This window comes from Helianthus annuus, chromosome 17 (genome assembly GCF_002127325.2).
Source record: "Helianthus annuus cultivar XRQ/B chromosome 17, HanXRQr2.0-SUNRISE, whole genome shotgun sequence".
Taxonomy (NCBI): Eukaryota; Viridiplantae; Streptophyta; class Magnoliopsida; order Asterales; family Asteraceae; genus Helianthus; species Helianthus annuus.
The window spans coordinates 152,749,154-152,775,323 of record NC_035449.2 but is presented as its reverse complement, the minus strand read 5'-3'; the positions used below and the strand labels follow the sequence as shown (position 1 = coordinate 152,775,323).

At 34.7% G+C, this 26,170-nt stretch overlaps 1 protein-coding gene and 1 long non-coding RNA gene across 2 annotated transcripts; both read right to left on the bottom strand.

Annotated features, from left to right (window-relative positions):
* Nucleotides 1–1,526: 1,526 nt before the first annotated feature.
* On the bottom strand, nt 1,527–5,462 carry LOC110932149 (protein FAR1-RELATED SEQUENCE 5-like). The gene is made up of 8 exons (XM_035986331.1): nt 5,438–5,462; nt 5,245–5,346; nt 4,850–5,155; nt 4,384–4,759; nt 4,016–4,277; nt 3,268–3,840; nt 2,502–3,176; nt 1,527–1,685 (listed from the first exon to the last, which is right to left on the bottom strand). Exons 1-8 carry the CDS (start codon nt 5,460–5,462, stop codon nt 1,527–1,529), a joined length of 2,478 nt encoding a protein of 825 aa, XP_035842224.1.
* Nucleotides 5,463–5,557: 95 nt separating this feature from the next.
* On the bottom strand, nt 5,558–6,081 carry LOC118489343. The gene is made up of 3 exons (XR_004887326.1): nt 5,912–6,081; nt 5,716–5,793; nt 5,558–5,595 (listed from the first exon to the last, which is right to left on the bottom strand). It is a non-coding gene; the product is annotated as an uncharacterized LOC118489343 (long non-coding RNA).
* Between the last annotated feature and the right edge of the window lie 20,089 nt (nt 6,082–26,170).

The window sequence follows — 26,170 nt, the reverse complement described above, 5'->3', positions numbered from 1 at the left end:
AGATAGGAAAAAAGACGAAGATAAAGAGGATGAAAGGTATGTATTTAATACGTCATCTATTATAAGGCATCAGTTTTGAATTAGAGAATTAGATATTAAACCGTTGGATACTACATAATTATGTTCACGTTGTTTCCTTTCTTTATGGGTCACGCAGACCTTTGGCTGAATTGATAAAGGAAAAAAGAAGTAAAGCTAAATCTGACCGGGATAGAAAGGAAGAAAATGAGGTCCGAAGAACTATGGCGTAAGTGCTTAACTCAAATGTACAAAGGTTGGTGCACTTAACGTATATGAATATGTGTATTCTAATTTTTTGTTTGCAACACGGATGTGTACAGGAATGATATATTCTGCACTGCCTATGGAACACATCTGATGCACTTTCATATATTGGATCTACTACCACATGTTTGGCTGAGCACTGGCATCATTAACTGTTGGGCATCTATGCTTAATCACGACGAAGTCAAAAGACGAGAGTTTACAATGCCAAGGCTGCTTTGTCATACCACCCTTTTTGTAAGAATATTTTATAACACTACTCATATCTTGGAATAGCGTTCTCTATGTAATTAGAATATCGGATACATTAGTTTAATATTATTTCTTCCTGTTTGTTTCTAACACTAGACTGAGGAAATGCTGACCAAATCAAGTTATGATGACAACAAACGCTTAGATATGTTTACTAGTGCCTTGAGGGTTGTGTTGGAGGAAAAGGAGGAGTTAATGGACCTGAAAGAATACGGGAACCTTATTTTCCCAATTCTTGACCGTGGACATTATTATTTAGTTTGCTTTGACCTGAAAAATCTGGCAATTACAGTTATAGACAATATGGATCCTTCTGAAAGTCCAGTGAAAACATTTGACGGTAACGATTTCTTCTTAAAGTCGACTCCGATGAAAGTGGTAAGTGACTGTCGGTAGTTAATACACAAGTGTACTGCAGGTTGACTTAACCAAGTTGTGTTGTGTACAGAAAGATGTGGTCGTCAAATACCTGAAACGTGTTCGTCATCCACGTTGTCATGATATTGCAGCTCGTCAGCCTGTTCGTTTGGAGATAAGTTGGGCGACGACAGGAAACTATGAAGACTGCGGAATATACGCAATGCGACACATGGAAACCTGGATGGGGATCACTGAGGATCGCTGGCACGTTGGGTTCCCAACCGAAATGGCGAAAGCAAAGAAGAAGATCGCACAACTTAGGAAGAAGTATGCAGTGAAGCTAATAACTTCGGAGGCGAACATACATCGCGAACGTATTCTAAAAGAAGCCTACCAATATGCCGGCATTAACAGGGATAAATAGATAAAAAGTCTGCTACTGGAATTTGTTTTTTGTAGTTTAATTTTGCTCATGTTGAAACAATATATTTACTTTTGCGGGTGGTAATCAAGTTATGTCGAAATTTCATTTATGGGATAATGTTTAACGTAATTGTAACAACCACCTTTCTATATTAGTGGACTGTATTATTATCCTAGTGTTAATTAATGTAAGCCAAAAGGCTCGGTTAGGTTTCAACAACATCCTTATGCTTTTGAACTGTTGCAACCTTAGAAGACTTCACTTGCTTCATTGCAATTTCGAGAGCCTTACTTCCACCAATAAAATTCGGATACGAGCTGTTTATATAGTCCATCTCCATATCAACGATGTGCCCAATCATCATCTAAGAAGGTTGAAGAACATGTCGAAAAAAATTCCCAATAACATCATCGATTCACTTTCTAAGAAACGGCAAAACCGTTGTAGCTCATGTACCATACATCGATGACTCATCTTGATTACCTCGTGATAACCAATAAACAAACGGGCAATTTTGCTTCTAATCAGAACCTCAAAAGGAACGTCTGGCACAAATAACGCGGATCTAGGACCAGTTGCATTATGTATAGCGGTTCAAAGGTCATCATCAGTCAAGTCCTCACATGGATCAACCTCCTCCAAAATGCTTTACGAATACTGACTGGAAAATGTAGTGTATTCCTGCTCCTCCGAGTATCTCAGACCGACAAAGCCCAAGACTCTGAAAGAAGTATCAAGTCACGCTCATTTATAGGCCGACAAGGCAATGTAGTCGCCACAGATCAGCATAAACAAGCTAGGGTCCAGCCAACTGGTGAGGTTGGAAACACAAGCTGCGGGGATGTCATCCTTTTTCGGTGGGTCGGATAGTCGAACGTCAACCAAATCTAGTTCTGCAAACAAGCCGTTAACTGAACGGGGTCATACCATAGATCGTATGGCTTATTCATCTTCAATTATTTTGCAAAAAGATTATTGCCCCTTACGCGTTTTTCGCATAAATTGCATAAAAAACACAATAGTAACTGCATAAAAAAGTAAAAAAAAAAAAAACACCCAGACTTCGGTACATCAGAAGACAAACTGCTTAAACATATAATCTAATACAATAACCAGCCGAAATGTTTAGAAAAAAAAAAGGCAAATGTTGATACGGTTTAATGAAACTATTCTTCACTACCAGAATCCTCAGAGCCAGATTCTTCGGTTTCTTCATCTTCGTATATCTCATCTTCTTTGTCGGTTGACGAGTCATCCTTAACCGGCTTCCCCTTTTTAGCGGGCAGTTCCTCTTATCATGGCCCCTTACGAGTTTTCCGCAGAAATTGCATTTCCTTCTCTTTTTTTTACTAATCTTGATTGCTTTCTCACCGGGACCAACTGTTCGTTTATGCTTTCCACATCCTTTGTTGCGTATTTTCCGCGGGGCCGTGCAAGAAACCTCAGCTGGTTGTTTATGCGCAATTACATCCTCTATCACAACATCCTTTTTATTGATTGAATGATCGTACGGTATCTCGCTAAAAAGCTTATCTTTAATAGCTTGAATCTGGTCACTTAACTCTTGTAATTTCTCAATATTGCCACGCACCCTGTCTCTACACATGTTCACGTTATCACAAATCCCGCGCCACAACACACCACTCCTACTTTGGTCGTCATATAACCTATTCTCCAGTAAGTGTACACTAGCTGGGATAGCATCTCTACACCATCTCGGATGTATGTATCTGGCTGGAATCTGAAAAATGTTGTGATGCCTGAATACGCAAAACATGTGTCGACAAAGATACCCAACCCGGGTAAAACCCATGCATACACATGAAACTGTAAGATCACTTTTGTTGAAAGTTACCTACATTATTAACAAAGACAATTAAAATTTGTTCAATAAAAACAAAGTTGTGAAGATTGTAAGAACTGCAGACACTAAAAGTGTAACTAACCTTAAACTCATTCACAATTTCTTTGGTGTGATCTTGATGAGCAACAAGATACGTATTAACTCCATCAACCATTCCTCTTTCGGCAACATAACACAAACTGTTAGACTTGTCAATCTCCTTTTGAACTTCCCAAAATAACGTGCGTGTATATACTTCATTGGCATGACGTTCTATCGGAAACGATGTTTTGTATCGCTCGGGATTGGTTGTATCTGTCTCATAAGATAGTTTACGTTGTTTGTTACGTATCTTGTCCACCGATGTATCATAGCAAAGCATGAACTGCACCAACGTATTATGGGGACTAGAATTTGCTTTAAACATATGATTAGCACTTTCGCATCGAGAAGTGGTCTTCATAAGGCAACACATAGGTATATCACGAAAATAACATGGAATCCACTGTTCCCTTATAGCGTACATTTCATTCATCCAAGCATGATCTTCCAAACCATACTCAGACATGAGTAAATTCCATCTCTTTTCAAACCTGTGGGGTTCTATGTAAACATTCCACACTAGTTTGTGGATCTGTTTCTTTAACTCAGCATTCGTTTCATCACTGCCCTTAATCTACACATAGGATATAGGATAAGTCATTGCATTAGGATCGTAATAAATACACCCGTCAAACAACATACATAACTGTACATATGTGTATATCAGAAAAGTCAGCTATTTTTTAAACATATACATGACACATACATAACCTATACCCATACACGTATTTAAAATCCATTTTCCATACCTTAGCTGGAATTTTATTGGTGATGTGCCACATACATAGTCTGTGTACAGACTTATCAGAAACATTGTTCACGGCTTGCTTCATGGCGCAATCTTGATCGGTTAATATGATAAGAGGTTGTTTTCCATTGTGCGCTTCTAAAAACTTTTGTAAAAGCCATGAGTACGACTCGATGGTTTCGTTGTGAATCAATCCAGCCCCGAATATTGTACACTTCTTATGATGATCAACCCCGGTAAAGGGGACAAATATCATATCGTACCTAAAAAAAAGATTCATAAATATAGTGTTTATATTAAAGACGTAGAAAAAAGGCAGATACTAAATGCAAAAAAATATTTTAAAATCATTACATGTTTGTGTGATACGTTGCATCAAATGCCACTACATCGCCAAAAGCGTGATAATTTGTTTTTGAAACTCCATCACACCAAAACATCAACTGAAGTTCCTTTTCAACAATATGTGTTTTAAACGTGTAATTTTGCTTGTTTTCCACACGTTCATTGAATTTGTCAACGACCATTTGTGCATCTCTGTCGCCAATGAATTCCCGGATATCTCTTCCAAAGTTCTTAAACTCGGTAGTCGTTCCACGAACATTTTGGTGACCTCCCTTTAAAACAACGTATATATTGTGTGCTTTCGTCGGACCAATGTTAGCATTGCGACAATCAGCAATAAACTGTTTAGCCGCAAAGTCTAGCTTCCTTTTCTTGCGTGATAAATCTAAGTTCTCAGGTGCTGTTAGACCATGGTTGTGTTGTTCAATGAATTTGTAAACCACATAATCCGTAGATCATTTTACTCGCCTAATTTTAACACATGCCTTACAATCTGTAGCTTTTATACTACGGCATCGTTTCGGAGAACTAGTTTTACCCGCTACCTGGTCTTTGGGCTTATTAGCTCTAGAACACAAAATGTACCGGAGTTTGAATACTCCTTTAGCTTTATCTCTCTTTGACGTACCCAAACGGGTCGAAAAACCAGCCCTCTCTGCATAACGCTCATACATACCAACTGCTTCATCAATAGTTCGGAATCTGGCTGCTTCATACGGTTTTAAATCAGGAGGAACATTTGGTGTCCAATACTTTGTGCCATTAGGACTTTGATATACATTGCTAGCAATAGACTCTAAAATTTCAAACAAGGAATAAACGTCAGCAAAAACAAGTAGCATACACCACAGATTTCTTATGAATTGTTCTGTCCTAGAATAATACCTTGCTGCTCAATGGATGCTACCAACACATGATCTGGTACTGCTCGTTGGTTGCTCAGATGAGTTACCAAATCAGCTGGTCCGTCGGGCTGCTCGTTTGCATCTGTAATAACAGTACCCTCAGTCAAAAGTTTAAATTCATAAGTATTGTTAAAAAAATACACAACAAAAAAAAATATGAATACTACAAATACGTAACTTCAATTCAGCGACACGCATATACTAACTTGTATAAACAAATGTTTAAAACTTATACCTTGATGATTATCTGGTTCTGGTTCAACGCTCTGAGGTATTAACAACTTATCAGCAACGTTGGGCTGATCGATCGTCTCTGACATACGGGTACCCTCTATCGAAAATAATAAAACTTAAATGTTAGTTAAACGAATCAATAGACTATACAGTCATGTATTAAAATTACAACGACATTTGCTACAGAATTGTATAAACAATTGTTTCAATATTATACCTTCATGACGATCTACTGCTTGATCATTACTCCGAGGAACTAACAAATTGGCTCGAGCATCAAGATGATCGTTCGTATCTGTGGAAAACTATAAATCTTAGGGTTTATAGAAACTAAACCAAACAATACACAGCTATGTAATCTATTATCCGACACTTGAATCAAACTTGAATACACATATTTCTTAAGAATATACCATGATGTTGTTCTCCCGGTCGTTGAGCGGTCTCATGAATTAGCAAATTCGCAGAAATAATATTCTGATCGGTCGAATGTGTCATGATTGCTGAATTGCCTGTTGATATTCTGAAGAACGAATACGAATTGAATGATGGTGATGAAGAACGAACAGGAAGAGTTGGCGCAGATTATGATCGATACAAATTTGAAATTGGCCATCATGTTGAATCGTGGGGTGGTTTTATCAATAACTGCCATGAATAATTTAAAAAAGAAAAATTATATATAAAATTAAAGATGTTAAAAGACGATCCTATCCTTATATTAGATTTAGAAGATCTAGGGCCAAGATTTGTTCGTTTTGTTCATTACTTATATAGGGTTCACAAAAGAACCTAAACCTATATATATATATATATATATATATATATATCTGTCATTGATTAATCGGCAATGTACTAGGAGATCAAAGTGTAAAAATCATATTTCAGATAAGATTTCTAGACAATGAATTACCAACGGCTTTTGGAGAGATATCAACACATATGTCCATCACTAAATGTCCATCCCTAAAAGTTAGCCATTGCCACGGCCAAAGCATCGGTTTTGGTAAATGGATGCCCAACCCAAGAGTTTCTGTGTCATAGGGGACTTAGACAGGGGGACCCCCTATCTCCGTTCTTGTTCGTGATGACAATGGAGGAACTATCTGGGGTTGTAAAAAAGCGGTCTCATCGGGTTTTCTCCATGCTATTCAGTGTACCTCTCAGGGCCCAGTGTTATCACATTTCTTATATGCGGATGATGCGGTATTTTTGGGAGAGTGGTCGGAGGCAAATGTACGGAATATAAACAGGATAATGAGATGTTTCTACTTGGTCTCGGGTTTGAAGGTAAACTTGGGTAAAAGTAGTTTATTCGGGGTCGGGGTTGATGAAGCGGAGATTGTGCATATGGCGGATATTCTAAGATGTAGAATGGGTACCTTCCCTTTCAAATATTTGGGTTTACAAGTAGGAGCAAATATGAATTTGGTCTGTAATTGGAGGCCGGTTGTTGATACATTCAAAAGCAGGTTGTCGGTTTGGAAGGCAAACACACTCTCGTATGGAGGTCGGCTAACGCTTGTCAAATCGGTACTTAATGCATTACCAACTTACTATTTCTCGTTATTTAGAGCTCCTGTGCAGATTTAAAAAAAAATTGGAACGACTACGGAGAGATTTCTTGTGGGGAAACACACTAGAACATCAACGGGCAACGTGGGTAGCTTGGAATGATATCATGGCTCCTAAAGAGTTGGGGGGTGGGTCTTGGGTCCCTAAAAGAAGCAAATTTTGCACTATGGGCTAAATGGTGGTGGCGTTTCAAGGTGGATAACAATAGTATTTGGAAAAAGCTAGTATGGAGCATTCATCAACATAATAGGTCTTGGTCTCCGGGCCGTTTAAAATGTTAATGCCAGGCTCGTGGAAGCAGATTGTTGGAATTGCTAAGGATTTATCTGCCTTAGGAGTTGATTTGGGGACCTGTTTTCGGGCAGCCGTGAGGAATGGGTTGGGGACGTCGTTTTGGATGGATTGCTGGATCGCCGATGTTCTGATGTGTATTATGTTTCCATCTTTATTTCAGCTTGAAAGTAACAAGAGAGCCCTCGTTGCGGATCGGATTAAGGTACAAGATGGTGTGAGATATGTGGCCTTTAGCTGGGTCCGGGTTCCGTATCAACAACAGGAGATAAAGGAGATGATTGATCTATCGAGAATGTTGGAGAACATCAATATTACAGGAGAAAATGATACTTGGAGATGGGCTATGGATGCTACCAGCTCGTTTTCAGTTCGTGGGCTTAGGCAGATGTTGAGGCGCATTCCGAATGGTGATTCGAGACAGATTCATTGCTGCAACAAATGGTGCCCGATTAAGCTATGTACAAGAAATCTGGGAAGAGATTTTTAAGTGGTGCAGAATTTCTACACCATTTTTCTTTTGTGCGAAGGATGTGCTCGAACTCCACACTCACTGTCGTGGCTCTAGAAGATGGCAAAATATTGTGTATCCGGTCGTCCAGACGGCGATCTGGTGCATATGATGAGTGCGTAATAATGCGGTTTTCAATAATAAAAGGGTGGCTGTGACGAACATCGTGGAAGAGATTAAAGTATTATGCTTTCTATGGCTGAAACATCGGGCAAAGGCTATGTCGCTTACCTGGGAGAATTGGTGTATATTTGATTTAGTTTGTATGAAAGTGTAAAATTTTGGTGGATGTAACTTTGGGTTAACTGATGTTAACCTTTTGATTAATATAATATATCTTTTGTTGGCCGTTAAAAAAAAGTTAGTCATTGTATCATGCATTAGGAAAATAACAAACTAAAAGTTAGTCGTTGTATCAGGGATGAAGGGACACTCAAGGGTCCTTACCCTAGTCCAACCAATCAACACTCGATATGTCAAATTTCGTATAAAGTATGTATTAGTTAGTAAGTAGTGGGGGCACCCTACCCATGTCATAAACTATATATATCTATACTATATTATAATGCATAAGAGAGAGTTATTTTTAAGATACTTAAAAAATAAGAACTTTTTCCCTTTTAATTTATAAATACATCCGTAAAATAGGGTAAATTGGTCTTTTAAACAATAATTATATTTTAGTTCTCTATCTTATTACACTTAGATCTCTGGGTTTTTACATAATTATGGGTAATTAGTTACACTCTTCCCTCCCCACAACAAACTTATAATTTTTTACGTATTCTTGTCATATCTTATAAACTATAAGGTTTTAAAAAAATCCAAAAGTATCGTGACGACCTACTCATTTTTGTTGACGTTTCGATAGTTGTCTTGGTCAGTATTGACGTGTGGATTAAAAAGTACAAGTAGATGATGCCTTAGTACAAGTGATTAAAGCCCAACGTACTTAGTCATTATCTTATAATATCTAATAGCTACAAAATGTCAAGTGATTAAAAATCGTCAATTTAATCCTTTCATCTAGATTACACTTTAATCATCTTTAACAAAATTATAGATAATTTGTTAGTGGTTACACTTTATCCCATTATAAAAAAAACTAACCCCCCCCCCCCCCGGATTTTTAAACAGTCGTAACATTTTGTATGTTAATATAATTTTTTTAAAATAACACCACATAAATGAGTATATTATTCTGTTTACTTTGAGTATAGTATTGCTATAGTTTTTTAATTAAAAAAATTGACATTTTACGTGATTTATAGTGTCCAAAGCTGAGTAAAAACTGAATCATTAACCGAAACCGAACTGAAATCAACAAAAAACTATATTAACTGAAAGCTGATTAAACGAAACCCGAATTAACCAAAAACAGTTATCGATTTTTTTTGTACTCTCATTTACCAAAATTAACTAAACCGAACCATTTATATTTCACATATTTCTAGCTTTTATACCTTTAGTTAATGTATTTCATATTTATACCCCTATTTTATTTATTCATACCTCCATTTCATGTACCTATACATACATTTCATGTATTTAAACCTAAATTTCATGTATTTCTAATCGGAAGTTTTAGCCCAAGTTTAGTTTTGGCTATTAACCGAAATTAAATGAATCAAACCAAAAACCATCAATCTAACTGAATAAACCAAACCGATTAACTGAAAACGGATTGGTGAATAAAATAGACTAATCGATGACCTCAATTTTGGTTAAGGATAATAATTTAACCAACCGAACAATGCACACCGTGGCAATGTCTGTGTTTCTCACGCATCGCGCGCGCTTATCAGTTATTAACCAAAACCGGTTATCAGTGAGCAATAACTAAATCGTTAACCTAACCAAACCGAAAACACACAAAACAAAACTGAAATCAACCAAAAACTGAATTAACTGAAAATCGAATTAACCAAAAATCGGTTATCAATTTTTTTTGTACTCTCGTTTCACCAAAATTAGCTGAACCGAACCGAATCATTCATATTTTCATATATTTCTAGCTTTTTATACCTCCAGTTCATATATTTCATATTTTATATCTCCATTCTCCATTTCTTATATTTATACTTTCATTTCATGTATTTATACCTCAATTTCATATATTTCTAAGCAAAAGTTTTAGTTCAAGTTTTCTTTTTGCTATTAACTGAAATTAAATGAACCAAATAAAAACCGTAAATTTAACAGAATAAACCGAAGTGATTAATCGAAAACGGATTGGTTAATAAAATAGACTAACCGAGACTTTGGTTTCGGCTTCGGTTGAGGATAATAACCGAACCATGCACAACACAATGAAACGGATTACCCGATTATTTCGCTTTTGATGTATATTTATCACAATAATGCTACAATAAATATCATATGAATAAGAAAACTACAAAAAAACAAGTATCGCAATGCAATGTGTCGCTCCCGCCGCATCGCGCAGGAATCTACTAGTTCTATTAATATTAATAAAATCAAATACTCCAACCAATCACAAGTCACCAACAAATCTCAAAGCCAACACCCACCTTAAACAAACACCTTTCTCATACGGATACCTCTCCTGGCTAACCAAACCCGCCTTTTGCCTACCCTTGGGGTGACGACGGTGTTCTGACATAGGTAAGTACCCTAGATGCCTCTCCTTGCTAGTGCCCTGTCTCCCCCCCCCCCCCCCCCCCCCCCTCATGGAAAATAACAAACTCTGATATATTATTACATATATGTATAAAAAAAAATAAAAACTCAAAAAAAGATAACACGTTTTACATTTATGGTATTTTTTTTTTATATGAACTAATTTGGTGAAAACCTTATTGGCACGCTTAGTCAAAAACCTTCTCGGCACGCTTAAAAGCAAAGTCAACAATGTCGTTTTTTGATCTAGCTTTTAGTGACTTGATTTTCTTTTCAATTAAAGCCTTGTCAGCATAGAATACGCAAATGTTGAAAACAATCTAAACGCTTGTTGAGTATCCATGTGTATTTAAATATCCATGTGTACGAGCATGCAACGAAATTACTAAGTCATTGCATTCATAAATGCTCGTGCAACAAACATGAAATAAAAATTAAAAAAACGGGAAGACTATTCCCACATTTCCAGTAATCTAACATTACACCGTGTTCAAACGTAAGTTTGATGTTAAATCAAAAGGCCATATGCAAGTCTTTACGTCAGATCTAGAGTCGGCTTAACCATTTCAAAGGTATAAAGCAAACTCTAAAATTGAGGCCCGTTTTGAATTTACTTATGAGCCGTCCCACCCAATTTACCACCCAAACTAAGTATCATATACCCTTTAAGACGATTAATTATAAATTGAATTTCATAAGCACAGAATAAGAATACTGAATGCAAAATTGAAAAGAAGATATTTTAAACTATGTCTACATACTCAGTGACGGAACTAGAAGATAAATCCAGGGGGTATCCCAAAAAAAATATGGACCTAGGAGTATTGATACATAAAACGGAGACGATTATTTTTTTCATTAATGTTTCACGTCACCGACAACAGTTGCGCAACCAGAAACGTTTTACATGGGGGCGGAAAATTTTTAGTTGCTATTTGTTCATCGCTATATAATAATTTTCTCAGTCAGGTTCGGATCAGGTTGGATCATATAAAAAAAAAGATAATCACTCCAAAATTAGATTTCTCAGAGGTTAATTGAGTCCGGTTCTAATCTAGTACAACTTTCACTCCAAAATCAGAACTAACTAAAATCCCCAATCAAAGACAACTTTGTAACCTAGTCATCTTAGGACACACGAGTCGTTAATCATATTAGAAGCACACGAGTCGTTATTCAAACATTACTAGCCCAACTAAAATTTATAGTTGCAATTTTATTCATTAAAACCAACAAACATAATGGCAGCCCAAACTTTCTTTTATATTTTTAAAATTAATGTATCTACTATAATAAAAGAAACCAAGTTTTGTACACGTGTCATTCATAGAATGTATCCTCAAATTTATATTTATCTTATATTAACTAAATAAATAAATTTTAAATTAATATTAAATCTTATCATACTTTAATAAAATATTATCTTCAAATCTAAATTATTAATTTAATATATCTTTAAAAGAAATACCTCTCTTTCCTACTTATCTTATATTGAATATATAAATAATAAATTAATATTAAATGTTATCCTAACTTATTAAAAATATAACTTTTTTTATTAATTGATATACAAAATTATATTTATTCAACATGTGTAAAACGTGAGATTTTTAAAAATATAACTTTTTTTATTATTTACTATACAAAGTTATATTTATATAACACGTGTAATACACGAAGTTTTTAAAGATATAACTTTTTATCATTTGCTAAGTAAAATTAGATTTATTCAACACGTGTAATACATGTGGTTTTTACGGAGCCAATTTTTTTTTATTATTTGGTAAATTTTTAAACCCGACTATACACTGGTTTTTTAAAGATACGACGTTTTTAGTATTTAATATACAAAAATACCTTTATTTAATATGTGTAATACACATGGTTTTTAAAAATATAACTCTCTTTTAGATCTATTCAACACGTGTAACATATGGGGTTTTTAAGGATGTAATATTTTTATTATTTGGTAGATTTATTCAACCCGATCATACATGGGTTTTTTAAAGATACGATGTTTTTAGTATTCAGTATATAAAATTGCATTTATTTAATCTGTGTATGACACGTGGTTTTTAAAGATATAACTATTTTTTATTATTTGATATATAAAATTACATTTATTTAACCCGTACAATATACGGGACTCATAAAGATATAACTTTTTATTCTTTAATATATAAAATTACATTTATTTAACCAGTGTAATACACAGAGTTCTAACCTAGTGAATTTATAAAACATTAATATGCTTTTCGGGTCATTTATCTTCTCAAGACTGTGGGACTTCAAAATTAATATCCTTTGACTTTATTTATCATTGTTTATGAGACATTTGTCAATTCCAAAATAACACATTTATTTCTTCCAAAAAAACATACTAAACATATCATCTTCTTCGTTTCATCACACCTGCAACCCTAATTTTTTTTTATTAAACATTTCTTCTTCTTCCAACACTTTCTTCTTATTCAGAAAGTTCAAGGAGAGTAATTGAATAATTCTATGGAAAGAACTCAGGATATTTACGTATCTGTAACACTCTTTCTTCAGGGGAGCGCCATTGGCCGACAAAGTTGAGGGGTAGCCTGGGCTACTCCTCACTACTACATAGATCCGCCCCTGTACATACTTATTCATTCAAGCAATTTAAGCAATAGTCATTGTTGAATTGTAGAAATAGAAAACATAAGCTGGAATGAGTTGGGGGCCTTTAAGAAAATGGTGGTCCAAAACAACTGCTTCAGTTAGTTGTTGATCAGTTCTGTTTTAGGCATAATGGAAAACATGAAAACATACCTGATTGCATCAGCACAGGCCAGCAGAGAATCCAGATGGAGACGCAGCAACAGTGTTTGACATGATTGTCAGCTTGATCTGGTTCCTCCTTAGGGTGCAATCATATGATGGTGATGATAAGAAACCGACAAGGGAATCGGTTATGGAGAGGGAGGCGAGATTGATGTTTTGTGTTATTAGGGTTTGTGTAATTGTCTGACCCTTTAACCACTACATTAGTCTCCTTATATATGCACCCAAGAGGAAACCCTAATTTGTTAATAAGGGTAATTTGGCCCATCAACAATTACCAACTAATTATGTAATAAGATTGTTATATATTTTGATCCATATAATGTAAATGATTATAATGGCTACTAGATTAACTATAACATAAAATATATTTAATCTTACATTCTTCCACTTAGCCGAGTAATCATTTACTACGAGTGTTAGGTAAGCCTGATCAGGAGTTAACACTCATTTTAGCCTTAAACAAGTACTGTAGCAGAGAAATACAGCCGTTGAATCATTATGCGACTCAGGACCCCCATTAATCATTCTATAGCCTTAATTTAAAACCTAATCATCATGATCAAAATACACATAAGCCCTTTGTTTGATTTGTAACTTTATTTGTCTATATGCCATTATGTCGACTTGACATATTCTTAGAGACATACAAAATCAAACTGATGAGGAAAAATTAACTAATACTTAGTCATTCATAGTACGATATGCAATTGCGCATGGCCATTAATTAATACCCGTCTATGAGCTCTCTTAATAAGACTTATGGGTAATAGCCCTTCAGTTATAGGATCCTTAAGCATATCATGAATGTATTCGATACAAAACTTAGTTTCCTCAATTCGTTCATAAACGAATAATTAATTGTGCATCGAAACTTAATGCAGCACCTCTTGAACTGTTACTGTTCAAGGAGTCATGGTAGCTGACTTTATCACACTAAGTCTTCAAAGCATTAATTATATGGAGTTAATAAACTTATGAGTCCACTGATATATTTCCAACAACATTTAGTGACTATATTATGTCTTTATAACTTAGGTTGTTAATATCAGTGCATTATGACTCCTCCGTGAGATAGGTTTTGTCTGCTGACATAAAGATATACCCGAAATTACATTTTTGTCATCTTTGAATATCACAAAGTTAGAGTAATAAACCGGTTTTTAGTTCTCATTTTTTCTTCAAATTTTAGCCTCTCGTTTCTTTAGGATATTGTAATACTCCATTAGATGTTTCACATTAATCTAGACATATCTAGTGTGTTGCAATGTGAGTAATATCTAAACGAGTATAGACTTAAACTTACATAAGGCTTCTAATTAATGAAGCATAAATAAATAATCTCATTTACCATATTATCCTCTAAAGGAGAGCAATATTGTTTGTTATATAGTAAGGACCCATTTAATGTTAAACTTATGGAACAGAACTAATGTCCCATTGGGTCTATCTCGGTATGTTATAATATCAATCACGTAAGAGATATCTCTGAGATCTATTATATCAAAGTTTGTGTTAACAATGCTTTGACTTATGTAACATATACTTGTCAAAAGAATATCATCTATATAGACAAGTTTATCTTAGTTGCTCCCACTCATTTTGAGGTAGGTACATTAATCCACTTGGTTGTTGATGAAAATAATTACGTTAAGATTTCATCACATTATGATGTTTGCATTAACCCATACATGGATTTAATTGGCTTACAAATAAAGTGTTCTTTAACCTTTAGTTTAGAACTTTCAGGTTGTTTTATGAACATGTAAATGTGTCAGCCAGTTTGTTAGGAAAAATTCTTTTAATGTTCATCTAATGTAGCTTTAAACTATTATAAGCTACTAGAACAGTGATGATCCTCAAAGAAATCTTTGATAATTTATCTCTTCCTAAGTATAACCTTTGACAATCAATAATGCCTCTTCGTGTCTTAATGCTTATTTCAGGATTTGGTTTAGTTATGAACACTATTAGATAATTCAATCAAATCCCAAACATTATATGAACACATAAAATCAGTTTTACTAGAAAACTGTTTTATTCCATTCAGAAGATTGATTAACACTAATGGCTTAATTCGAAGAGATAGGATCAGTAAACTTTTCCATAATCCATTTCAACTTCAGTTAGGGAGGTTATGTAATCATCAAAGTTAGTAGGTTTCTAAACCTAGATGACCTCCTGAGTTAATTATTGGGTTCATTAGAAGTTTCAGTTTTATGGATTAGCTCTTGGTTAGGTTGCTATCATTTTCAGGATTCTAAGTTTGAAAGAGTTGGTGCAGTATGCTGTACAAGAGGTGTAATCGGAGTTAAATTCGGAGTGAAATTTAATGACACTCTTCCCCCCACCTCTTTGCAAATCATGATAAGGACTTTGACTGCTCCCACTGACCTTAGAAATCTTTAGGAACTCAGCATGCTTAGGGTCAACATTTAACGACCAACAAATTCCAATAGAGAAAACAAAATAATGACGTTAGTCGTTGTGATTTCTCTTATTGAGGTTTAGGTAAGAAATCTAAGTGTGCCCACAATTAAGCAACAATGAAACTTTTGTAAGAGTAGCATTAGATTTTAAGGAGACAAGTTATGATAGAACAGTGTCAAGATGGAGCAGTGTCTTGTACAAGAGGTGTAAATTTAGGTAATGTAAAATTTCCACTCCCCCACCTCTTGCAACTATTGCAAGTTATTATTAAGACACTTAATGCTCCCACTGATCTTTAATATCTCTAGAATGCTACAAGAGAAGTTTCAATGAGCTACGTGACGTGGGAACCTATCATATATACGTTAGACTTTATTTGATTTCTTTAACGTCCAGATATCATAAGAAACTTTAGGGACATATTTAATAAAAATCTTATTAAGTATATATATATATGAATAGATTTCTTCTAAGATCGTAAGCCATATGCGACAAAATTTAGATACAAGTTGATAATCTTTTAAATGATAAATGAATTATGTCTGAATATTCCATTTGTAATAAGTTCCACGAATGTCAATGAATGACTTATGATGGACCCATACTTATTCCTTAAGCCAAGTAATATTTAGGGCTTTAACGTCATGATTTAAAATCACTTAGAATGAGATTGGATAAAAAATCATCCTCATTAACCATGTCATGATTTCTCATGAATTTTGGTTATAATGGATGAAATTTATATGTCTCATTTTCCTTTTGTCAAATTCTCATTTACATGATGACAAAAGTTGTGAAAAATGTAAGGTATCATCTAGTTTTATCTTAGTAATGTTTCAATCCAGATATTTAGAACAAATAAGATGAGAGTTTAAGATAAGTGTGACTTTATGTTGACTATGCAAACCACACAACCTTCATAACATTGCTTAAGTATGATACTATATTCTGATTAATCTTCAGAATACATAAGGTATCGAAAGGCGTTGTTAGAAGACTGCTTATTATGGTTCTTATAGCCTTAACAATTAGTTTTGTCACTAACTCTCATGTTAGTTATTTGTCGAATTCTGGTAAGGAAACGTATGGAACTAGAGTCAACTAATCATGTGTTAATTGGAATATTAAAATTACCAGACTTAAATATCATTAGTAAATGACTATCTAATTAATTTATCCTACTGTTCTTTAGAATAATGGATAGTCTCGTTGCTTATGCCTAGTCTAATGACATAATTATGCATTGAGATTTTCCTTTTAAGAACCTTAAAGTTGGAATTAGCACTTGTAATTTGTCTATTGACCTTAGAACAATCCTTTTTTAAAGTTTAAGTGATTCTAAGGTGAGTAACAACTTATTTTCCAGCTTCAAACATTTATTTCTTTGTACATATGTTGCTTATCAACACACTCATTATACTTTGGTACTTTTGAGTGTTACAGTTGATTTATAAGGCATCAAATTGTACAAGTGAAAATCTTAGTATGTAATGTACTGGAAAAATGTACTTATTTCCGTGCGTAAGCCCTTAACTTTATGGGTCATGATATTGTACATTATAATATATTCACATACACCACTTAACTTTATAGTTTAGAATTTTAAATGAAGGCATGCATCTTAGGAGTTCTAGTGATTATTCCACAATTATAGATTAATCTTAGGAAAGACTTAATCTGGAATAACTTTAGTGACAGCAATTTATGTTAGAGGGATCTTGATTATCCTGAGAGACATCATGTTCGATTTATCCTAATCATCATGCTCTACTTTTCTTCTGTAGTGCTTTATCAGAAGAGAGCAATAGGATCATCGTGTCTTAAGAGATAATCAAGAATTTAATTTAAGAGCTAATTCTTATAGAAACTTTAAATAAAGCAAAACATTTTAGGTTTAAGAATTAGAGTGGATGAGATATATTTATAGAAGAAAATTACAGTGAGTAAAATATGGGTACTAAAATAAGGCAGACGAAATGATCATAAAAATTAAAGAATGATCATTGATATAAGGATCATTATGTGAAGAGGCTGTGATATGTCTATTACTAACATCAAAATAATAGACTATTTAAAGTTCTACTTAAACGAAGACAAGTCAGCTTTGGCCAGAAGTGTAATCATTTAAGCATGTGTGCAAAGTGGTTGTAACAAATCAGCTTTGGCCAGAAATTGAGACAATCACTTTAGTTATGCACTTGTTAAGTATGCCATCTATGAAGGAATTAAATCAGCTTTGGCCAGATATTAAGACAATCATGTTTATGATGCACACTTAACATAGCTTTCGTAATACTTGAATGATAAGTAGATGTATCAAATCAGCTTTGGCCAGAAGTGATACATCAGAAGCTCATTCAAGTTAAGCCATTTTGGTTTTGTAAAACATTATTTGATCCTTATTAACTAACTAAGTAATTACAAAAACCAATTATTTAGTAGTAAACCACCTGTTGCAGGGGGATAGCGTGCCCCCGCACGGGGTTCGGGGCGAAGCCCCGAGCTAAATCTTAGTTCATATTAAACAACCTAAAATAATGAGGTTTCGAGTCAGGTCTCGACTAAGTTATGAGATCTCGAGTCAGTTATGAGGTCTCGAGTGAGATCTCGAGTCAAGTCTCGACTCAGCTTATAACATTATGAGGTCTCGACTCATTAATGGTCTCGAGTCGCAACCTCAGTGTCTCGAGTCGTAATCATGGTCTCGACTGCTGTGAATTATGAGGTCTCGAGTCGCAACCATGGTCTCGAGTTGTGACTTTTATGGTCTCGAGTCGAGACCTTTGTCTCGAGTTGTACAAATATAAGCCCTTAGTCGAAACCTCAGTGGTCTCGAGTCGAGACCTTATGATCTCGAGTCGAAATCATTGTCTCGAGTTATAAACATTTGAGAACACTTATGATTTCGAGTCGAGTTCTTGTGGTCTCGGGTCATTAAAAGGTGATATCGAAACTCCTGTTAACAGTTGATTGTGTGATAAGTTTGAAATTCGAATTTTAAGCGATTTGGTATATCTTGTTTCCTGTTTTAAAAGATATTTTATATTTATCCAATGATTTCGAAAATTATATCTAATAACATTAACAGATTTTTCGAAATTTTAAGGGATAAAAATTAATCAAATACAGAAAAAACACCTTCTAATCCTTAATTCATTCCAAAATAAGGGAATTTATTCGAATTTCATTAAGAACATGAAGAACCCTAATATAAATAAAATCAAAATTCTGGAATCCAAATATGAATTTCATAGTTTTTTAAATAGATTCCAAAACATTAAAGTTACTTTATTTGAAAGTGAAACGTGAATTATGAGCATCTTTGAATTAAAACATTGTAGGTTCTATTAAATCGATATTATAAATAAATTAAACCTTTGAATATTCAAAGATGAGAGCCATACATCAGACGAACAAAGAATATATAATATCCCATTCTTTTAACCATTATGGTTTCGAGATTTCGGGACAAACACTCGAAATCAGGCTTTAAATTAAATTTTCAAAATTTTGTTTTCCAGATTTCAATCCTAGAATTAAGGATACGAAAACAGAACCGACTAATCAACATCTGCTTTGATACCACATGTTGATCAGTTCTGTTTTAGGCATAATGGAAAACATGAAAACATACCTGATTGCATCAGCACAGGCCAGCAGAGAATCCAGATGGAGACGCAGCAACAGTGTTTGACATGATTGTCAGCTTGATCTGGTTCCTCCTTAGGGTGCAATCTAATGATGGTGATGATAAGAAACCGACAAGGGAATCGGTTATGGAGAGGGGGGCGAGATTGATGTTATGTGTTATTAGGGTTTGTGTAATTGTCTAACCCTTTAACCTCTACATTAGTCTCCTTATATATGCACCCAAGAGGAAACCCTAATTAGTTAATAAGGGTAATTTGGCCCATCAACAATTACCAACTAATTATGTAATAGGATTGTTATATATTTTGATCCATATAATGTAAATGATTATAATGGCTACTAGATTAAATATAACATAAAATATATTTAATCTTACATTAGCTTCTCGAAAGGCCGCCCTTTGTCAGATAGTGTTCTTTCTGAATTTCAAACAACCATTTACGTATATATCATACAGGCGTTTGCATGCATGTCTGTGTGTCAAATGATTGCCCCTTGAATTCCAAACGAGATTGTTTGTTTATATGTCAAAGGATCCTTTCATTGTGTGAAGTTAGATTTAGGAGGTATGGGTTATATTATAAAACGAGAAGGTTCATTTGAGAAAAAAATTAAATTAAGAAGAAAAAGAACAAAAGGTTACAAATGTAAAACATTAAATAGTTTTTCTCTCTATACATTTATTATTATCTTTGACTAATTAATTAGTCATAAACACTATCATCCTCCACACTTAAATTTTTTCTTACACACATCAAAATTTATCCTACACGTTTTGAAATTTATCCTACACATATTGAAATTTATCCTACACAGCTCGTAATTCATACTACACACCTCGTAATTTATGATACACTTTAAATTATAAATTTTTTTCTTTTTTTGAAAAATATGTTTTTTTTTAAATAAGTTACAAATTTAGAGTAGTTAGCTATTAAAAAGGAATACTATCAATTAATGATTCATCTAACTTTACCAATATACCCTTACACTAATATTAAATGCAAAAATTAAAAGAACTAAAATAAAGCATTCTTATTGGTTGATTTTTTTTTATTCTTATAAAAAATTTCTTCTCATTTTGAACTCTCCGAGTTTTTTCCAAGTAGGTGTAGATGGAAAACTTATTTACCAAAATGGGTATTTTGAAAAGTATTTACCAAAATGAATATTTTTAAAAAAGTTACCTATTGTCACTCCTAATTTTATTGGATTAAAATTACTTCTTTTTATAAATATATTATATTAATTAAGAAGAGTTGAAGGGAAAAAATATATGGTAAACTTTGAAAATGAAATTGTGAGATTTAAAAAAAGTTTTTATAAATGTTTCTTCAATTCTTTTTTAAACATTTTTCTTTAATTATTTTTGAAAATTTCTAATAAATTTTCTTTAGTTTTTTCATAAATATTTTCTTTTAACTTTGATAATTATGTTAATTTTATAAATGTTTTTTGCTTTTTACCTTTTTTTTTTTAAAGTTACATGTATCTTCTGTTAGGAGTGTGGATTAGCAGGTCCAACCCGACATAAACCCAAACACAACCCGAACCCACCAATCTTTTCAAGCATACGTACCCGAACACAACATGAATATTTACTGGTGATACGAGCATAACTCATTTTAGCCCGAATTTTAATTTTTGCATATAAATCTCTAATTTTTTTACTACAAAACAAAATACAAATTTATATTAAAAGTTATAATTTAATTATATAATTCAGTGACAATTCTAAATATCTACATTGTTTTTATTAATAAGAAGCGTAACTGGGAAATTTGGTATATAGTTTAAATGCAAATAGTTATTTCAAACCAAAAATAATGAATATCTACATATGAGGAAAAAAATATCTGTAAATCATATCTAAAATATTATTTGTATATTATCTTAAACTTACTTACATATTTGTATATCAATGGTGAACCAAAAAAACGTTTTTAATGCTCTTTTCCAATTAAGAAAATTATTGAAAAATGCTAAGAGATAACGTTTCTAAGATTATTAAAACCACTTAAAAGATAATTTTTCTTAAATCTTATTAAATAATATACATTTATAAAAGGAAACTTAAATCTTGTTAAATAATATATATTTATAAAAGTAAATTTATTTTAGTTTGTAGAATTAGAAGTGAGAAAAAGTAACTTTATAAAAAAATTCTATTTTGGTAAATATATTTTAAAATGCCCATTTTGATAAATAAGTTTCTAATCTACACCTATCTACTTAGGGAAAAAAACTCTGAACTCTCCACTATTATAATATATACTATAATTTGGTTTTCATGAATATATACTATAATTTGGTTTTATTGGGAAATGGAGACTCGCCGGAAATATATTTTAAAATGCCCATTTACTAGACGTTTTTTATTAGGAAATGGAGACTCGCCGGAAACCTATTCCGGAGAGTATTCAATGTCGGATTCTAAAGCTTTTCGTGACTAACATTCCCGAGGGAGACAGTGGAGCAGATTTGGCTTCTTTTGTTCGTCCGTTTGGCCAAATATTCGATCTATATATTGCCAGAAAAAGGGATAAAAATGGCAATCGTTTCGGTTTTATTTCGATGCTGGATATCAAAGATAAAGACGATCTTCTAAGGAATTTGAGAAACATTCGTATGGGTAATTGTAAACTGTGGTTCAACATTGCAAGGTTTGTGCTTGAAGACGGAGAGATTAATAGTTTCAAAGAAGATAGATCGGTAAGGGACGATGGTAGAAACAAACGCCCTGTTGAAGATAAAGGCAAGACAGAGATCAAGATTGGTACGTCTGACATGGGGGATAGATCTTTTAAAGATATGTTGGTTGGGAAATCCATTTATGTGGATAGTAATGTCAATGGTTTTGCATCCATGCATGGCCATGCAGTCGTGGCAAGATTCACTAGTTTATCGGCTTTGAAGAATGTTAAGCTTTTTTTACATGATTTGGGTTTCCAGGCTGTTAATATCCAGTATTTGAGGTTCTTATTTCGTTTGGAGATGCTACGAAGGCTTTCGACTTCGTGCAAGCTGCCGTGCTACATAAGGATAGATTCACTAATATTGCTTTATGGGAGGGACAGTCTTTAGGTTTTGAAAGATTAGCCTGGTTAAAAGTCCAAGGAATCCCTCTGCACTTGTTAACTAATGAAATTATTGATTCGGTTGGAGGCCTCTTCGGTAGGATAGTTCACGGAGCTACTAGATCAGAGAATGATTTGGACCTTTCGGTTGAGTTTGTCGGTGTCCTAGTCGGAGATGGTAAACGGATTTCTGAAGAAATAGTGATTAACTGGAGAGATAGAAAATTCCGTGTATGGGTCACGGAGGAGCATGGTGCTTGGATTCCAGAGTTCTTGGAGCCGGAATTTGAGAGTAGTCCAGTGGAGGAGGAGGATATGGATGCGGAGGTTAATGTCGAACAGTCGCCGGAAAAAGAAGTTGATAACCACGTCGGAGTTGATAATTTTGAAGATGCCGGAAGTGAAGACGAAAATGTCGACGATTCAAGTGATTGCGAAACTGACGGGGATGATATTAATTGCATTGATGATTCTCAATCAATGCCATTGAATGTCAATAAGGATATTTCGGAAGATGCTAATGATGATTTTATTCCTGGGATAGACTTTCCTTTTGAAGCTGAGGAAGTCAATGGGGAGATTTCGAATTTGGTGGGTCATGTTAATAAAAGAAAGAAATACAAAAAAGCGGATTTGGGCCGGCCCAGTACTGGTTATACTAGTAGTCAAGAAAGTTTGAAAATACTAAAGAAGGCCAAAAATGATGAGGATGTGTTTGGGCTTGACAAGTTATTGGGCTTAAATACTTCTCAGTTGGATAAAATTGGTGATGGGCGTCGTTTTAATACTCTAGAGAGAGATAATAACTTACTGGACCTCAATGACCAACCGGTGGGATCTGACACTTTGGTAGAAGACACTATTGATGGTGAGTACGTTGATTCTGTCCCTGAGACGATTATAGAGGAGGGGGAAGAAGGAATTCGGTTTTTTCAACAACAAGAAGTCAACAAAACAGTTACTCTAGGCGGAAAGCTGGGGGTTAACCTCGAAAATTTCACAGAATTGGTTCAGGATTCGATCATTAAAGAGGGCTTACAAACAGGTAATCAATGAATTGCTTGTCTATTAACATAAGAGGGATTGGGGGTCCTGGTAAAGCAGGATGGATCAATAAAATTAAGAGTGATAATGGGATATCGTTTATTGGTTTGCAAGAATCGATGAGTAGTAGCGTTAATGTTGGTTTAGTGTCTGGTTGTTGGGGTGGATCTGGGTCTGAGTTCGATTGTGTTGATGCGATCGGAAATTCTGGTGGCATTGTTAGCATATGGGATCCAAAAATTTTCGTGAAAGACAATGTGATAAAAGATAATAACTTCCTTTGTGTCTCGGGTATGATTACGGATGGGATGTCGCATTTAAATATGTTAAATGTCTACGCGCCTCAAACAAATGCTGATAAAAGATATCTTTGGGGTCGGATTTTGCATCTGATGAGGTCTTTAGAAGGGTGGTGGATTATTTTTGGCGATTTTAATGCGGTGCGTGATAAGGAAGATAGAAAGAATTCCATCTTTGATTCAGTTTGCGCCAAGGATTTTAACGCTTTTATTGATGAAGCGAGTCTTCGTGAGTATCAAATGAAAGGCTTGAAGTACACTTGTTTGACGATAAGAAGAGGTATCTATAAAATGAGTCGTATTGATAGATTTCTTGTTTGTGACAACGTTTTTAATAAATGGCCAAGTGTGTGTGTTAGGGCTTTAAATAAAGACCTTTCGGATCACCCTCCGATTGTCTTTTCGGTTGTTGATACTAACTTTGGTGCCAAGCCCTTTAGGTGGTTTGATTCGTGGTTATCTAGACCGGATTGTGACGATATAGTTAAGTCGGTTTTTGATAAATGGGCTGATAAGGGGCCGTTTGATGTTAACTTGATTTATAAGCTAAAAGAGACTAGACGACAATTAAGTTTGTGGCAGAAAGAGTGGAGCTGTAAAGAGAAAGAGGAAGAATTAGTGTTGCGAAAAGAAAAAGAATCCTTGGAGTTACTAATGGAACAAAAGGATTTAGATGAAGCGGATGTGTGGGTTTGGTCGGAATGCTCAAAATGTTTAGAGGAGATCAATTTGCGAAGGACTCGAGACTTAAGACAAAAGTCTAGGGTTAAATGGGCATCTTTAGGAGATGAAAATTCGAGTTTCTTCCACAATGTAGTCAATGGGAGAAAGGCTAGAAACGGGATTCCGGGGCTCTCGATTGACGGGAATTGGGTCTCAAAACCCACGCTGGTGAAAAAAGAAATTCTGGTTTTCTTTCGGAAACATTTTAAAGAAGACTATGGTTCGCGGCCTTATTTACTTTGTCCCGGTTTGAAGCAAATTAGCGAAAACGATGGTATTAATCTTGTTTCTCTTTTTTCTAGACAAGAGATAAAAGATGCGGCGTTTGAGTGTGGGTCGAATAAAGCTCCGGGCCCCGATGGTTTTAATTTTCACTTTGTTAAGCATTATTGGAGTTTGTTGGAGGAGGATTTCTTTCGTATTTTGACCGACTTTCATGAGACAGGTTTCATTAACCCGGGTTGCGCTTCCTCTTTTATTACTTTAATCCCTAAGGTAAAATCGCCTTTAGGGCTTAAAGACTATAGACCCATTACCCTCATTGGGATGATTAGTAAGGTAATTTCCAAAGTCCTGGCTAACCGTCTCAAAAAGGTTATGGGTGGTGTTATCTCGGAGACCCAGTCAGCGTTCCTCTCTGATCGTTTTATTTTAGACGGTCCTCTTGTGATAAATGAAGTTTTAGAGTGGTTAAAGAAGAAGCGGAGAAAGGCTTTTTTGTTAAAATTAGACTTTGAGAAAGCATATGATAACGTTAATTGGAATTTTTTGTTATCCATTTTGGCGCAAATGGGCTTTCCGGATACTTGGTGCGGGTGGATTAAGGGTATTTTGGTCTCTGCTAGAGCCGCTGTCCTAGTAAATGGCTCTGCTACTTTCGACTTTAAGTGCGAAAAGGGGCTTCGACAAGGTGATCCCATATCGCCTTTCTTGTTTCTTTTTGTGATGGAGGCTTTGTCGTGTATGCTTAAGAAAGCTAAACAAGTTGAAGAGTTCAAAGGAATTACGTTCGATGACCAAAACGGGGAAATCTCTCATCTTTTCTATGCGGATGACGCATTAATTTTGGGAGAATGGTCTAGGGAGAACCTCCAAAACACGGCTAGGATTCTTCGTATTTTTCATCTTTGCTCGGGGCTTCAGATTAACATATCCAAATCCAATTTATTTGGGGTTGGAACTGTAAGTGCCGAGGTGGAAGAGATGTTGGAAGTTTTGGGGTGTCGCAGGGGGGTGTTTCCTTTTGTCTATCTTGGAATTCAAGTGGCCGCGAATATGTCCCGAGTTAAAAATTGGAATCCGGTCATGGATGTCATTAAAAATAGGTTAGTTTCTTGGAAAGCTAGATGTCTCTCGATTGGTGGTCGGTTAGTGCTTATTAAAAGCGTCCTCGAGAGTTTGCCCACATACTACCTATCTCTTTACAAAGCTCCGAAGAAGGTTATTGATAATATTGAAGCCATCATAAGGCACTTTTTATGGGCGGGGTCTAATACGGATAGAAAAATTCCTTGGGTTGCTTGGGACGTTATAACGTCTCCTAAGAAGAACGGGGGGCTAGGGGTGGCTAAGCTACGAGTGGTGAATGACGCCCTTCTCCTCAAGTGGTCTTGGCGCTTT